The following is an 18,114-nucleotide window of genomic DNA, read 5'->3' as shown; positions in this document are numbered from 1 at the left end:
ATTAAAAAAAATTATTCTGTAAAATATTGACCATTATTGCAAAGGACAAATAATAATAACAAAAATTCCCCCAACTGATGACCATTGTGTCTTGGCTTTTGTTTACTTATGAATACATCCCTCTCCCACCTTATTCTAGACTGTTTATGTGCTGCACATATTTAATGTCTGTGGCATATATAACCTTCATTCCTTTCTTCGGTCATTTTTAAAAATCCATGTTTCAAAACCTGATTTGATCTGTGGATTCTGTTGGCTTACATACCTCCTGTGCAAAGGATTCCGCTCTCTGCCTCAGATCTTTCTCCAATTCAAAGTTTACTTGCAGCTCTTCATATTCTTCTACTGCCAGTACAGACACTATTTAAAGCACAAAAAAGACAAAACAAATCCAAACACACCACAACACATAACAACACACAAAGATGAACAACAAATTAGGAAGCAAAATAAAAATGACCATCAGCTGCAAGCCATTGCAATTCACATACAAAGTGCATCAAATATATAAACTTCAAAATGACATGTTGTATCATGCCATGAAACAAGATTACACAAGATTTATGGTTGCATGCCACCATAAAAGCTTTAGCTGCAATACTGCATTGGTGGATAAATAATCCCAGAACTGTAGTGCAGTGGGGTGGAAGACTGGCTTCTGTGCAAATAGCTTCGCTGGGGGGAAGGAAACATGTCTTGCCTTTTTCCCAAAACAATGATTTGTTGTTGTTATTTATTAGAAATATTTATAATCTGCCTTTCACCCAAGCCAGATAAACACAATCTAAGCCCAATCTAAACAAAATAGCATTGTGGGCTGGCCTCACTCACCTGATTGGTAGCATCACTGCTGCTTATTGGAAGGTAGATGGGGAGGGGCAAAAAGGCATTGAGACAATAAGGAGAGGGCGTCCTAACCAGTTCCAGGTTTGGCCCACTGCAGGTCATTAGGACTGAGTTTTGCAGCTAGGCCTGATTCTTGGTTTGCAATATTCTGGCAGTGCAGATCAGGTGCATAATTCTGGCCGTGACCAGCAAATCTCTTTTAAATCTTCCTCACTGTCACAGCTTTCCTTATGAAATGCAAGTTGAAAATGGGTTGCCTCTTGGCAGTTTCTAATGCATATTGCAAGGGGCCTTTTCATGGTGCTTTGATTCTTTTGGCTCTGGCGAGGGAGTGCTTCCAAGCACACAGTGGATTTACTGAGTATATAAATTTTGAAATTCTATGCCATTATTCTGAAAACTGACTCTTAGAGCTGAAGTATGTTGCGAAATCAGGGCTTGTGAGCAGTCATTAAGAGATTTTGAAGAGCTGATTGTTACTACTTTCAAGTCCCGGTTGAGCTGTGTGGGCAGAACAATACGAAAGAGCCTGCACAATATCTGTGCACATTCTGGGTAATTTTAGCCAGCAGGCTTGGCCCCAATTTCATGAACCTGTGTTTTGCAATCAACTTGTGGGGCTGCGAGTTATATATTGATAATGTTTAGTAATGGAGAAACCTGTTCTATAGGTAAGAACGTAAGAAGAGTCTGTTGGATCAGCCTTGCTCCCCTGATTCTGGCTTTTATTTTATTTACTTACAATAATTTATAAACTAATTACTTTTTTAAAAATCCTAAGCAGTGTACATAAAAAGAATATACAACAATTATAAATAATATTCAAATAAAACCAGGAATACTTTTTTAAAAAGAGTACACAAAACTAGATGATATGTTTTCTGATTTGGGCCTTGCTGCATCTATATAGGAGAGGAACTGCAGTAACAAGGCTCTCCAAATGGCAGTGCTGAGAAAGCAAACTGGAGGAGATGAGGACTATGAAGCAAACATACGTACTTCGGTTACATTTTTCCAACACCTTCTGCTGCTTCTGAACTTCATCTGTCAAGACTGCATTTTCTTCCTTGACTTTATTTACCTGCATAGTAGGGGGAGACATAGAATCATAGAACTGAAATGTTGGGAGGCACCACAGGGGTCATCTAGCTCAACCCCCTACAATACAGGAAATATTTTGCCCAACATGGAGCTTGAACCCACAACCCTGAGATTAAGAGTCTCATGCTCTACTGACTGAGCATAAAACATAACAGAGATCATCAGGAAAACAAAAACACTTAATGATTTACATGGTATGAGACTTGGCTGTAACTCAACCAATATGCTAAAACTGGTATTTCATTTAGGTATTGGCCTGTACAGAGTTCTTCCCTGTTCTTTTCTGCTCTTGCTGATGTGCCTGTAAGAAGTTTTTGCTCATAATTTTTCTAGCTAACCGAGAAATCTTAAGTTACTCTGACACGTGCCTTGGTTTCAAAGGAATTTACTTTTTAATATGTTTGCTCAGCATACCAACCAAAGCTGCAAAGAAACAGCTAGAATACCTTAAAGTGCTTTACTGAATAATAACCGAGAGCTGAGAAGTAGCAATAAGTACTTCATACACAGCAAGGAGATTTTAAAGCCCTTGTATACAAGGATGTAGAATCTTAGCTAGCAAGATCGCTTGTGGGAGATGGAGGGGGCAGGAGTCTAATAGACACACAGCTAAGTCTCTCTCTGGCTGCAGATTTGTACAGGGTAATACAATAGCATCAAACAGTAATGAGGGGGTTGCTGATCTCCACTTTGGTGAAGTTAAGAGTGCTTTTGAGTCATACTTTCTGCCTTCATCTCCTCTTATGGATTTTGGAGGCCAGCTGATGGTTGCGATACAAAGCTCCAAAATCCTGACACTGGACCCGAGAAAAAGCTGGTTGGGAGAGGTTACCCCTCCCAAACTACCATAAAAGCCCCAGTGTTCTGCCCTAGTGTGGGACTACACTGGAGTCTGGTTAGGTTGTAATATCAGGGCAATCCATCTGAGTGCACAAACACTCAGATGCTGATACAAATTATTGTTTACCACAATCCTTTTTCTAGGATCCAATAGACAATGATTCGTCGAAAGGAAAATAGATAGATTTGAGAGGGGAAGCGGACAACGGAAAGTCTCCCACCCTTAAAAAAAAAGAAGCAGTTAACAATCCTGATGAACCTGTGGGATTAGGTATTATCCAATTAACTTCACAGTGGACAGTCATAAACCAAAAACTAGGCACAAAAAGTCAACGTCACATTCACCAACTCTCTGCTTTCCTGACACAATACTTACATCCACAATTTCTTCTGCTAATTTGCTCCTCAGGTTTTCCAGCTCAATGGCTAAGGCCTTCTTTTCCTCCTGAAGAGATATAATTTGATCCCGCAGATCTACATTTTCAAGAGCGGTGGTGGGAAGAGTTCGTTTTTCATTTGAGACAAAAACACACACAATAAGCACACAAAGACAGACACCGGCAGGAAAAGCTGAAGAATCGGTCATCAATAGGTTCTTAAATTATTAAGAAGGCAGGTGCTTTACATGCAGATACCATTACAAGTTTGCCTTGTCTGGTACTTTGTCTTAGTTTGATTTTCATTGCAGAGACATCATAGTCTGAAAAGCCAGAAATTCAGAGGCTGTAATGCTTCTGAATACTAGTTGCTGGGAACCACAGGAGGGGAGAGCACTCTTGTGCCCGGATCCTGCTTGCAGGGTTCCCACAGGCATCTGGCTGGCTTCTGAGAGAAGATGATGCTAAACTAATTGGCCATTGGCCTGATGAAGCAGGCTCTCAACTGTTTTGAGTTCAGTTCTGCAGTGCACAATGCATCTCTCAGCCTGCCTTAGAGACCAGGGGTCCCTTAGAAAGGGCTGCAGTTCTCAGTGGTAAAGCCCATGCTTTGAAGGCAAAAGGTCATAGGTTCAATCCCTGGCGTGTTCAGGTATGGCTGCAAAAGATTCCTGTCTGAAATCCCAAAAAGCTGCTGCCAGAGTATTATTATATAAAAACATAAAATACTTGAAATAATAATAATAATAATAATAATAATAATAATAATAATAATAATAATAATGGATCAGTGGCTGACTCAGTAAAAGCCAGCTTTGGACCCACTCCAAAATAAGAGCCCATGAATGATGAAAATTTCATCTCTGTCCAGGCCCTATTGGTTGGTTTCATATCCTACTGGATGCCCGTTAGCTGCATCTAAAATCTCTTATACAACTAGACAAACATTTACTCATTACAGTACAACTCAACTTGATTCATGCTCGCTTTTTGAAAAGGCACCCCACCCTAATTCAGAAGCACCCACCTTTTATCATCTGCTGGCAAAGCACCGAGTCACATGCGCCTGGACTACCTTCCGTATCTGTGGACGATTCTTCATCATCAATGTTTATTTCTTCAGTGATTATATCCGGCCCCAGTTTTGCCATGTACAACATGCTGATTCTTTTCAGAGTCTTGTTTTCTTTGTTCAGCTACAAAATTCCAAGCACATACTCTGTTGCTTAAAACAAAAAAAGCCCTTTCTCTTTCCTTTCTTAAGTGAAATAGAACATGTCAGTCATCCGAAGGCCACCAAGCATAAATGATACGAATCTGAAACACTCGCTGAGATGGGACTGTGTCAAGCAAGCGTTTCAGAAAGAAAGAAAAATCAGCTTCTGGTGGCTGGAGTAGAGTGGGATGTTCAGACTTCAGAAGCAGAGCAATGGGTTGTATCCAACAGTTGCCTTTGTCCAACAAAAAGTTACTCCAGAGGAAGTGAACCTCTAGATCAGGGCTGGGGAACCTGGTGCCCACCAGATGTTGTTGCACTCCAACTCCCATCAATTCCACCTATCATGGCCATGGTCAGGAATTTGTAGTTCAGCAATGTGTGGCAGGCCAAAGGTTGCCCAGCCCTGCTCTAGATGCTACCTAGCTTTTCTTAAACTCTGGAGTGGGCCATTTTGGGGAATGGACAATGTCCTCCACCCAGCAGGTAAGATCAGAGGGGCAGAGGCAGGCCTCATGGAACACACCTCTCTATCCTCTATATTCATAATGCTGCTCTCCCGACCTCACAGTACCTGCCACCAGAGGCAACTGCCCCATCATATCTAATGGTAGGGCTGCCCTGCCTCTGCATTGTTTTTAAGTGTGGTTGTCTAGTAAGCATCTTGATTCAAGATTAAATGGCTTACCTGACTTAAACCACAGAAAGCTGCACTGATTCTCTGAATTTCAAAGAATTTTTTTGCAGAAATAGGGGTGGGGTGGGGGTTAGGAGAAAAAGAGAGCGTTTTCATAAAGAGTCTGAAAAATCAATTTTGAAAGGAGGTCAGCAGAACAAGAGAGAGAACAGAAAGACTATGCTAGACAATCACTATGCTTATTTTAGCACTCTCCATTCCTTTCATTTCTACTGTTTTTGCCCCTGAATGTACATTTTCATTAACAGAAGGAAAGTGTTCACAGCAGCCATGATTATTCTAGATCAGCAATGGAAGAGGTTTTATAAATATGGAGTCAAGTTCCAAAGTCTAATAAAACCAAAAGAGCAGAAATTGACAAGGTTATCCTACTCATTTGCACATTGGGAGCCCTTATAATATGCCATGCTTTTGTCATATTCTGAAATATGCACTGCACTAAAACACTACATACTAGCATGGCCAAGCCTTACAAATGAGGACATTGTTCACTTAGGGCAACCCTGAAAAAACCTGCTAAAATCATAGCAGGCAGTCTCCATGATCTATGCAAGATAGAAACAATATCATAATCCTGCAACTTGGTGTGGAGGAGGCTCAGTGGCTTGCATAGCTCCCCCCCCCCAAATTATTCTGTATTACAAGATGTGTAAGAGGCTGCCATAGACCTAATAATGCAGAAAGCATGCATAATAAAAATCAGTGCAGGTGCAGAGAATAGGCTGATGGACAGGTCCCTCCCCATCCACTTCTGAAAAATCTGAAAAGTTTCAAAGCATTCCTGAAGACATAACAACTACCCTGCTCCTAGCTGTACCCCATGTGACACTGGAAACCCTTGAATTGTGAAATGTAGGCACAATTTCTGCCACACACATGGAGAGCGTTATAGCAGCAAGCATGGCCTTGCCCAAATTGATTGGTAAACTCTCCCAAACTTGCATGATCTCTGTCTGTAGCAGGCAGGGGTTACATTAGCTTTGATTTCTTGGACAGGTCCTCACATAATAGTGATTGATTGCTTAGGGTGGGGGAGAGACTGGCAGCCTCCGGTTTCTTGAAACACAGTATATAGCTGGATCTGGTTTTGTAGCTAGGGCTGGGTGAATCAGTTTCATTCAGGTTGGAAGGTGATGGGGAGACAAGGGAAAGAGTGGCAGCAAAAAGAGAAAGGAGCTGCAGAAAGAGAGAAAAAGAGATGACAGAAAACAAAAATGTTGGTGCTGACCTTTAAATCCCTAAACAGCCTCAGTCTTGTATACCTGAAGAAGTGCCTCCACCCCCCATCGTGAAGCCCAGACACTGAGGCCCAGCTCTGAGGGCCTTCTGGTGGTTCCCTCATTGTGAGTAGTGAAGTTACAGGGAACCAGGCAGAGGGCCTTCTCAGTTTGACATGTAATATTTGATGTTTTATTGAGTTTTTATATTTTGCTGGAAACTGCCTGGAGTGGCTGGGGCAACCTAGTCAGATGGCATAATAATAATAATAATAATAATAATAATAATAATAATAATAAGTAAATAAATAAAAATAAAAATAAATAATACATGAGTGACCTAGCCCACCTTTTGCTCAGTCCCTACCCATTTTTTGCTCATTGCTATATGTGGTTCCTTACTGCTGTTCCACAAGGGAATGCAGCCCTTGGCAGGAAAAAAAGCTTGCCTGTCTCTGTAGTATAGTGTAAAGGTAAAGGGACCCCTGACCATTAGGTCCAGTCGTGACCGACTCTGGGGTTGCAGCGCTCATCTCACTTTATTGGCCGAGGGAGCCGGCGTCTGTCTGCAGACAGCTTCCGGGTCATGTGGCCAGCATGACTAAGCCGCTTCTGGCGAACCACAGCAGCGCACAGAAACACTGTTTACCTTCCCGCCGGAGCGGTACCTATTTATCTACTTACACTTTGACGTGCTTTTGAACTGCTAGGTTGGCAGGAGCAGGGACCGAACAATGGGAGCTCACCCCGTCGCAGGGATTCAAACCACCGACCTTCTGATCGGCAAGTCCTAGGCTCTGTGGTTTAACCCACAGCGCCACCCGCGTCCCTGTAGTATAGTGTAGAGGATATATAAAATAGATAGCTGAACAAGTGCAATTATTGTTAGGATATTTTATGCAGCCGATGCTGCTAGTGTGATTAGTGTAAGTCAAATGAGATGTCTAAGAAGAGTGTGGGAACGGAAGACTGTCTTATCTCTTCTGTCTGAGCGTGTTATTGTAACTGTGGTTTCACTTTTGCAGTATGCAACAGTTGCTCTGCCAGAGCTTGGAGAACACAGACGTGATTATGGATTGTCTGTATAGAATGTAAATAAAATGTAGTTTAGATCTATGGATGTTTCTTTCTTCTTGCTGTATGATGCTAGAAGACTTGTGTGCACTTTTCATATGAAAAGTGTCGCAGAGAGGGACTCTGGAGATGAAGGGACATGCCATTCTAGAGACGTGCCTACCAGGATCCTCTATTCAAGCATAAGAAGAGTCCTTCTGGAACAGGCCACTGCCCCATCTAATACTACATCCTGTTCTTAGTGGCCAACGAGATGCCCATGCAAAGCCTGCAAGCAGGACCTGAGTGCAACAGCACTCTTTACTGGTCTCTGACCATAATAATAAATTATTACAACAGCACTTTTCCTCCTGCAGCTACAAGCAAATAGTATTCAGAAGCAAACTCCATCAGTCTAGAACAGAGCTTTCCAAACTTTTCCTATTGTTGACACACTTTTTATACCAGAGGTTAAGCCAACCCATTTCCAGCCCTGGGAGGAGTGAAGGAGTGTTCGTACAAAACACCTACACACTGCAGCCAACACAGAGTTTGGAAAGCTCTGGTCTAGAACATGGCCATCAGGGTCAGTAGCAACTGACAGCCTTATCCTCCATGGATTTGTCTAAATCTCTTTTAAACTCATCAAAGCAAGGCAGCCAAGCAATGTAAAGCTATACAGGCAATCAACTAAAATAAAATGAATCTATCTTACAAAGTTATGGACCACATGATCCATAACAGGTGGCATTCACCATTCCTTTTGTGTTTGTTCTGTCTGTATGATAAAAAATGGAACCACCCCCATTGGGAGATGCACAAGGTCACAACACAAGGACAGCTTGCAGATCTGACCATGGGAGATGTCCAACTTTTATTCTGAATTATATCAAGAATCACCAAGGGGACACAAGGCACTTGTGCTTTCTCATAACCTCCCCTGTCCAACATTTATAATAGCAAAAAGTCATCCAGACTCCACTTGTCCTGCTGTTTTCCCCTCAGGAAGCTCAGCCTTTACCGCTGAAATGTCAATCTGGTTTTCTGCAGATTGACATTTGCTCTGATTCAGCACTAAAGAGCAGAGGAAAGCAGAGGACAAGCAGAAAACCACTTGGACCCATTCTTTCTAGGCACGGGGGAAAGTGGAAGCATGAATGAGCCCTAAGACACAAGATCTTCTTTTCCTGGTAAGGGACACCACATAGTAAGAAGAGATCACCACTCTTGTCCTTAAACACAAATCCTCAACCTAGATGTTTGAAAGAGGGAGATCTTCCCAGTCACCCTGCACTGCTAGTTCCTCTAAGTGTGTTTCACTCCTAAAAATCTAGACAGAAAATGTGAGAAACCCTTCCAGGGTTGGTCGAAGAGTGAGTCAGCTTTGACATAGCAAACCAAAGAGGAAGGTGCTAGTCTCTTAGCTGTCAGAGTGTGTCACTCCATGCAAAGAATGGAAAGAAAGGATAGTTACAGTCATAAATTCATTTTCTTAGTTATATGTTGATTGACTATATTATGAATCCTAATGTAGTATCATTATGCAAACAATTAAGTTAATATATCCAGAAAGTACATTGCTAATGAATCTGAATTAAAAAAGATTTCCTACTGGTGGGATTTCTGCTACATCTGAGGAAGTACTTTGAGATTTTTCGGGGGGGGGGCATGCACAAATGCACACAGACTAGCCAGCATTGCTAATGAAATTTGGCTCAAAATTGCCACAATCCATTTTCTGATTATGAAGTGGCTCAGATGTGTTATTCACAACCGTATGTGTGTGTGTGTGTGTGTGTGTGTGTGTGTGTGTATCCATGAAGAGATAAAAACATTCTGTAATAATAATAATGCACTTCTGATGAGATGGAATATAGAAAATTATATACTTGGTAAATTCATCAACCTAGATGCAATCAACAAGGCAGTACAGGTCACCTTTTGCTTGCTCCACGGTTTGCTTTCATAAACAATCACCTGAAATGTAATACTCTGGCTGACTTTTCCATTTGATTCACACACTGAAATGCTCATTATTCTTTCATGTCGCAGACACTCAGGACATTTCTAAACTTGTTTATCAGTTAACCCAGATGCATAAAATGGTATGTGGGAAGTAGTGGTGAAGGGAGGCAGAATAAAAAAGTAAACATTCAATGAATTATCCTTTTTTGCTTTGTTTTTTTAAAAGCTTGAAAACCCAGTCAAGCAAATCTATCTTTAGCGGACTGCACATATTGAGCAAATAAAATACTAAGACACATATTGCATTGCTTGAAAGAAAGAAAGCAAAAAATCCTTTATTACGTCCAAAAGTATAAACAGTCAACTTCCCATCCTCTCCCCGCTTCCTGGCTCAAGCAAACAAATTCAGGGCTGTTTCATAAAGTTCTTTTTTATCAGAAATAATATAAAACTCAAGATTGTCACATATCATGACTGCACACACGTATTTGGACCCTGACAACTCCCCTGCATATGTATATGCGACAAAACAGAAGCATCTATAATCATAATATGACTATTTTTCATTAAGTTGCGGGCCACATTCTACATTGGAGTGCTTTCCATGTAGGATTTTTGTCATGCACTGAATCTGTCTGAGGGCGCATCCTTCAGAACTGAAAAGTATGGAACTGATTGCACATATATACTGGGGTGTCAGGTTGGGAGGGGCTGGGCACACCCTTCCTGGGTGCAAGACATACTGGCTGCATCCACACACCTGTTTATTCCATTTCCCTGACATTTCCCTAACTGTAAATTCCCATATTACAATTGAGCCTTCACACAATGTAAAAGCCACTACTGGAAAACTAATGGCACCCATTTAGTGCTTGATTCTGTGTTACTTGGTTCCAGGGGGAAAAACACAAATCATTTGCAGCCAGAAACCCAGAAAATTGAGGGAGTCAGGTGACATAATTTGGGGTGGTATACTGGCATACAGTTCTTTTCTGTTGGTCTCATGGGGGAATTGTGCAGGAACAGACACTTACCTGCGCAGAAAGGGTGGGGGAGTAGTGACACAGAATGAAATTTAGCACAACATCCTGGTGTCTTGGTTAAAAAGCCACAGTTCCATAATGCTATAGGTACTGCAGTGTGAAAGGAAAACATATGTCTGAATGTGCTTGTCTGGACATGGCTTCTTACACTTCTTTGGGCAATTGATGTACACTGTTAGGTTGTTTTCATAACTGCACCCTCTCCTAAGTACTATGCAAAAAATAATAATTTTTAACAGTATATTTTTAAAAGGAAGGGAACGGAAATGGACAGAAGCAGTAGCACTTTAGTCAGGGGATCTAACACAATAACTTACACATTTGAATGTGCCCACAATGCATATTAACTCAGATATTAAACCTCACTCTTCATGAGCCTCAGTGCCAAGTAGCAGTACACAGGATCTCAACATTAGAGAGCAATCCTTTGCGTATTTACTGGGGGGGGGGGGGTCAGGAATCATTCTGTTCCTAAATAAGTGTGTAAAGGATTGTGGTTTCAGTCTCCTCTGCTGACCTTACAGCTTCTCGGGCCTTCCAAGTGGACTACAAAGGATCAGCATCATTGTTATGCGACCTAAGCTTACCAGCCAAAGATGAATCATTGTTTCATAAACCCTCAGATTAGGTGTTCCACACAGAGGAAAAATAAAATATATATTCTTACCTTAGTAGCCAGAGCTTCTGCACTTTCACGGCATGTCTTCTCAATTTCAAGGTGGCTCTGTATGCAGCTCACTTCCTCAATGACCATGTGAGAAACTAAAGCATAAGGGGAAAATATTTGATTCACACAGTGTTTAATGAGTCAAGCCTTCCCTCACTCTGATTTTTATTTTACTCAGATCATTCATCCTATGATTATGAAAATCTAATTCAACTTCCGCATCAACTACTTCTTTAAAGCTAACACTTTATCCATATTAAGCAAAACATATATATAAAAGGACCAGATGTTTACGAATGCTTTAAAAAAAGAACTAAACATTAAGGTCAAAAATAATACATAGTATTTCCAAAGTTTTGAATACAAGGAGAAACAGGATTCCCATCTGATCCTATGGCTGTTTGATCAGACTGGCTCGGAAGGAAGGCCCACTGTTTTAATGGGACTTATTACCGAGAGAGAGCACTGGATTGCAGTCTGAAATTCCTAACAGAACCTACTAAACATTAACTCTTCTTTCCCAGTGCTTCACCTCTCCCCAAAGTGCATCCTGTATTATTTCTAGTCCTTCTACTTTACCTCTACTTCTGCATGCTTGCCTTCATCCTCCCTGCCCAAAATCACCACCCCTTCAAAACTCATGCCTTCCATTCTTATAACAATCACATTTTCTTACTTACCTCTTCCCACTTCCTATAGCTTATATTACAGCAAACACAAAAATAATTTCAAACTAATTTTTATCATCCTAATTGTTGTTGTTATGATTACATTTATATCCCAACTTTCCTCCAAGCACTCAAAACTGGCACACATGCTTCTCCCCCACGCCAATTTTATCATCACAACAACCCTGTGAGGTCGATTAGGCGGAGAGACAGTGATGAGGCCCAAGCTACATGGCCGAGTTGGGATTTGAACCCGTGTCTCCTGGGTCCCTGTCGAACCACTACCCCGCAGTAGGAATTGGAAGGGCGGGGAAAACAATTATTTTCTATAAATAATAATAATAATTTATAATAATAATTTATTATTTATACCCTGCCCATCTGGCTGAGTTTCCCCAGCCACTCTGGGCGGCTCCCAATCAAGTGTTAAAAATCAAGTCGGTTTTACATATTAAAAACTTCCCTGAACAGAGCTGCCTTAACATGTCTTCTGAATGTCAGGTAGTTTTTTTATTTCTTTGACATCTGATGGGAGGGCGTTCCACAGGGCGGGCGCCACTACCGAGAAGGCCCTCTGTCTGGTTCCCTGTAGCCTCACTTCTCGCAATGAGGGAACCAGCAGAAGGCCCTCAGCGCTGCATCTCGGTATCCAGGCTGAACGATGGGGGTGGAGGCGCTCCTTCAGGTATACAGGATAAATAAAGGTTTTAAAATACATTTTTAGCTTTCTATATATTTTTTTCAAAGCTTAATATTTCCTAAAGCCTAAACTCTGTCCCAAACGGCTTAATTCCAGTCCCCAAAGCTGGCTGCAAGGTGCAACAGAATTTTCAAGATGCAAAGATTCAGGGGTGACACTGGTGAGAGTGGACTCTCTTCCTTCATAAGAACATAACATAGGAGGCTGCCTTACACTGAATCAGACCATTGGCCCATCTAGCTCAGTAATGTTTACATTGAGCCTGCTGAGGTTTCAGGCAGGGTTCTCTCTAGGAGTGGCCAGTGGCACAGAGCGGGTGGGCTGTGTTGCCCTCCCAGCATCTCAACACTGCTGCTTACCAAGAGAGATGGGGGGGGGGTGAGGTGTGGCTGCTATGCAGCCAACCAAAACTCCTGCCACTAAGCACTGCACCACACTGAGCTCCCCACCCCTCACTCCGTCCATAAGTAGCAGCGACAGTGTTGGGATGCCAGGAAAGGAATGGAAAGAGAGCTGCTACTGGTTCTCTTCCAGCCTTACTTGGAGATTGAAGCTTTGGCATAGAAGGTCACACATGACTATTCTTCAGAAGCACCCATATTTCTGGCCAGACTGCTGGATCTGTAACCTGACTTCCCATTACTATCTATGATATTTTACACATATTTGATAAAATTGCTTAAGTTATTTTGAAGCATTAAAGATAACCTTTCTAAGTGCCTTTAAGAATTCTTTAACTCTTCGGTGAAATTTTGTTTCCAAATTTATTGCAAGCTGCCATGAGCATTTTTAAAATGGAAAGTTGGGTATAAATATTTAAACAAACAACTGCCGTCACCGCCATCCAATTTACATCGCAATAAGGAGTTCCACCGGGTGGTACCGTATTTTTCCGTGTATAAGACGATGCTTTTTTCTTTAAAAAAAAAAATTGACAAAAATTGGGTGTCGGCTTATACACAGATAATGAATGCAGAGGGGGGGATGTACCATTAATGGCAGCAGCAAGCAGGAGATTGGGCAGGCGATTGGCGGTTGTGGAAAGTGGGTGGGCTGTTGGTGGCAGCAACTGGGCAGACAATTGGTGGCTGTGGTGAGGTGTGCGATAGGCAGTGGCTGTGGCAAGCGATTGGCAGTGGTGGGAAGGCGGGTGAGCGATTGGCGATAGTGACCTCCCTCAACCCCCCAAAAAGCTAAACAATTTAATTTCTTAATTTTGGGTTTAAAAAATAGGGGTTGTCTTATACACGGGTGCATCTTATACATGGAAAAATACGGTATTTAACTTTAAAAATGTGCAAGCAGAACAGTTTATGTACTAGAGCTTTCACCCTCTCCTTGTCCTGCGGCATCCCCAAATCCGCTTGGGAAGGTTGTGGAAACCCCGCAGAACAGATTTAGGGGGCATGCATTAGGTTGAATGCAACTCACTGCATTTAGTAGTACCTATTCCCAAGTAGGAATGCATTAGATTGCCCTTGTATATGCCCAAGGGCAGAGCTATAACCTTGACATCTCCGCCTTGAATACAGAAGTCTCACTGTCTCATCTTCCAAACCAAATGAGAAAACTTCAGAATAAAAGCAGCCTCCAGTTGTAGGACAGTTACCCAACTGCATATAAATGATATTGTTATGAAGTTGTGAATATCACAAGTCCTGTTTTCATGTCTTGCTTACGGGTTTCCCACAGGGTCACCAGCCTGATCCTGCAGTGCTCTTCTTATGTGTACTGTCTATCATTATGGGATACTAGAGTTGATGTGTTTTCTTCCCACTCTATTCCACCATGGTCAGACCACACCTGGAGTAGTGTGTCCAATTCTGGGCACCACAATTTAAGAAGCACAGTTTTATGATTCTTTCACACATGAATACAAGCCTTTTGGGGCTTTATTGGTGGTGGTGGGGAAACAGTGCTGTGAGCGATGGCTCGAAAATGAATAAGAAGCCAATGGCTTTCTCCCTCGTTTGCTATAATTGTTATTTATGTTTCGTGTTCTGTCAGCATCTGGCACTGTACCACCAGAGAGATGAAAGAAAACAGCCTTAACCGAAGGAGATATACATAGACACACCGCAAGAGCCTAGATGTGTTGTTATAGCTGGGCCTAGAAAACCAACACATGGCAGTAGTTTCCCATGTAGATGAGGTAGAAACACAGAGACACCAAGGGAAATACTCAGCCCTGGGATCCAATAATCAAAAGAACACAGAAGCCCTGTACTTTAAGAGGTTTATCTTCTATTAGGTCAACCCAGGCTACCTATTTGGCAGCGTGTCATAAGCCAAGAACAGGGGTAAGCACTGCATGCGCTGCAGACATACTGTCAGAAAATGGAATGAGTTGAGCAAAGCGTGGGGAAATGCCGCAAATAATCTCTGCCACATGCTGCAATGGAAGGCAAGAATAATAAAACAAATGGTCATCAGCCAACCTCTATTAGGCCACAATCCTACGCCCACTTACTTGGGAGGAAGCTCCTCTGAGCTCAGTGCAAATCACTTCTGAATATAGAAGTGATCATATAGGATCAGGCTGCATGGAAAACCAACTTCAATGTCCTAGAAATCTAAAGATGTTGAGCCAAGAAAGCAAAGCTCATAGGCTGGATCCTGCTAAAGAAGGTATTTTGTAGTCTTCTACCACATCAACCTGGCACGTTACAATTTTCTAAGTGTACACAAAACAGGTTTTACATGTACAATTCAATGTGTAAAATGTAAATTTGGAAATGTGGGAAAAATCCAACACTGTGTGAGCTGGCTTCTGCACCCCCAGTTTCTGGGAGCTGCACTAGGGAGAAGAGGAAAGGGAAGTCCCATTGTGCAAGCAGATGTTCGTTTTGTCCATACATAGACGCCACTGAATTTCACCCAGCGTGTATTATGCAGATACACAGACCAGGTAGTTCAGGTTTGGTACCCGGCTGCATTCCAACCTGAAGAATCACAACAAACAGAAAAAATAAGCTATTGCTAATGTGTCACCGAGTTGTGACATCTGTCTAATCCACTGTCAAAAGAAAAGAAAGAATGATTACATGGCATTTGTCCAAAAAACTGCTTTGTTGTTTCATAAAGTTAGCCAAGAAAGTTCTGATTCCTTTTACATTAAATGGTAGGAGTAGTGCATTAAAAAAAAGAGTCACTTTACATTAATGGTAGGAGGTGAAAATTAACTAGATTTTTCATGTAAAATATAAAGGGTTGTTTTTTTTTAAGACCTCATGGTTCATTTAAAGATTAGTTAACCTGCAATTATGATTAAATTCCAAAGGTAAAATGTATCTGAACACACACACACATATATATACACACCCATACATACACCCCCCTTCCTAAGACTGTCCAAAGTTCTTATTATGCTGATATTAAAATTCATAAAGCAACACTAAGTGGCCAAAAACCTCTCCAACCTCAACATTTTTTCAGGGGTAATAATAATATGCAGCAAATGCAGGCCAACCAAAAACCACTTAACTAATTAGTAGTTGCAGTCGCCGAGAAAACATGAATCAACACTGTTATTACAAGTGGCACATTTGAGTGGCATCTAATTATGACTTGATGAGCGTGATACTTGCATTATCAACATTACTACCGCATCCCATCAGGGACTAAAAGCCGCTGATGGCATTGACTGCAAGAAACTCCCCCTCAATGGCACTGCAGCACCCAACAATCTCCTTGGCAGGGGCACCCTCACTAAATGACATGTTAAGCGTAATTACTGGCCGACATTGTAAATAAACAGGATTGGAAGTGAAAATTGTACCAAGTGCATAAGACACAATCTGACACATTGGAAGTGGCAGCCTTAATTGAGAGTTTCTTTGACTGCTCAAGATCATTTCAACTGCATTTCTCGGAGGACAGTGATTATAACTGTGGAGACAGACGGCATAATGGTATCAGCACTGCTGACAGAGCAGTGAATTAAATTGTATCTGCTGTTGTGTGAAAGCCTTGATGAGAAGTACAGATCCTTAGTGGTCTTATCATTATCACACAATGGTCATGTTGTCATCAACCTTTCTGGCTCCAATTGAAAAGAAATGATTGTGTGTTGAAGCTTCCCCCCCCTACCACCACCTCCTATCTCTTCTGCTGAATAGAACCAATTTTCAGAGAGCTATGAAATCACGCTATAGGGCCTAAAATGCAGCTGCTTGGCATACAGACTGGGCCCCATTAAACAGGAATCACGCACAATATGTGTTTATGCCGGGAGAACAAATAGAAGCTGAGCGCAGGCCAAGTTTATTCACAGACACAAAGCCCGTGTAGCTCTTCATCAATATAATTGCCTTTTATATTGTCGTTTAAATAATGGGCTCCATTATTGCTGTAAAATCCTAATATTCCTGGCATTTTATCGCTATGTTTACAAGGTATGAGTTTTTCCCCCCCTTTCTTTTTTTTTTTTTTAAGGGAGGGGGTGAAGCACATGAAAAGGAAGATAAAGGAAAACCCACGGCATTTTACAAGAGCAAATATTACTTTCAAATTTTAAGACTCCACTCCTTGACATTTTCTGCCAGGCTCTTGAATTCCCAGTATCACTAGCACATATTAACAAGTCACAAGGTGTCTGTGTGTGTCTGCCCTATTCCTTCCACTTCTTTTCACAGGAATTTGACTTCTTAGGCCTTTCTCCCCCTCAACATATAGCCACTCCACCAGATTATTTCAAAACAGCTTAAAGTTTAGGACTATTTCACTGGAGGTTTTTCTACTGCATTTATGAACCGATGCAAACCCCAGCCGTGTAAATTTCTTTGTCATCTATGTATGAGGTGCAGGTTCTTTCTTTTAACCCTCTATTGCTAATGCCTAATACTGCAACAAAACATACTATGGTGACAGAGACCTAACATAACAGGCTGCAATACTGTTGTCATCTCCTCTCTTGAGAAGCTATTCACGGGAGGGCTTTCCACTCCCATTAGCTGTGCTTTGTTACCTCCAGACACCACATGGCATCAATAGAACCATTATCACACAAGAGGGAAAACTGGATATTTGGTGGAGGGGGTGGGGGGGTGGAGACTTGTTAGCATATTTATTCCTTGCGCCAGTGGGAGACATCATCATACCCACTTTAAATTTGGTTATGTAGATGTGCTTGATCCTTCATAAAGAAGTCAGCAGCCTGAACCTTAGACAGTAAAGCAAACAAGCCTTCTCCACTATATTGAATTTGGGTCCCCACCCCATTTCCCACCACAGAGATATTCAAAGGAAGAGTTCCACACAGCCGTCACAGCCAGTTCCAATTAGAATCCTCCATATGTGGGCAAGAATAGCAAAAGCACACATGAATAAACGTAAAATGTAAATAAAAGAAGGCAAGGGCAGAGATTTCTTTTCCTTGCAATTCTTTGAACTAAGGAAGATGTTCTCTGTCTATCAGCCCCTGGCTAGCATTCTGAGTATTCCAAAAATTAAAAAATAATAATACTTCAGCAGTTGACAAATGTTGAAAGTAAGGAGGCAAAAGCTGGCATTTAGTGTATTCGTTTCAAGCAATTTTACTTATAAAAGAATAAGTCTTTTGGAGAACAAATACTCCTGCCACTTTTCAACCCAAGTAATGCTATCCAAATGGAAGTATTTAAAGGAATATTTCATTCCCCTGAACAGATAAGAAAGAAAAGAAAAGAAAAGAAAGAGGAAGGAAGGAAGGAAGATAGATAGATAGATAGATAGATAGATTGCAAT

The 18,114-nt window shown here is 41.5% G+C and overlaps 1 protein-coding gene across 5 annotated transcripts in view; it reads right to left on the bottom strand.

Moving 5' to 3' along the window:
* The window catches only part of SHTN1 (shootin 1), a 69,201-nt gene that overhangs the window by 35,716 nt on the left and 15,371 nt on the right, over positions 1-18,114 (bottom strand). For 4 of the 5 annotated variants that reach the window (XM_083741380.1, XM_083741384.1, XM_083741381.1 and 1 more), the window contains exons 4-8: positions 11,023-11,117; positions 4,192-4,360; positions 3,164-3,261; positions 1,846-1,927; positions 266-360 (exon numbers count right to left, since the gene is read on the bottom strand). In XM_083741380.1, the coding sequence (XP_083597506.1) occupies positions 266-360; positions 1,846-1,927; positions 3,164-3,261; positions 4,192-4,360; positions 11,023-11,117 (539 nt within the window). Of the gene's footprint in view, positions 1-265; positions 361-1,845; positions 1,928-3,163; positions 3,262-4,191; positions 4,361-11,022; positions 11,118-14,860; positions 15,321-18,114 lie in introns of those variants that run through there. The other variant, XM_083741383.1, reaches the window with a different exon arrangement.

The sequence above is a fragment of the Podarcis gaigeae genome, assembly GCF_964106915.1.
Source record: "Podarcis gaigeae genome assembly, chromosome: 5".
NCBI lineage: Eukaryota > Metazoa > Chordata > Lepidosauria > Squamata > Lacertidae > Podarcis > Podarcis gaigeae.
Note: the sequence above shows the minus strand (reverse complement) of the source record. Positions and strands in the feature narration are given on the sequence as shown.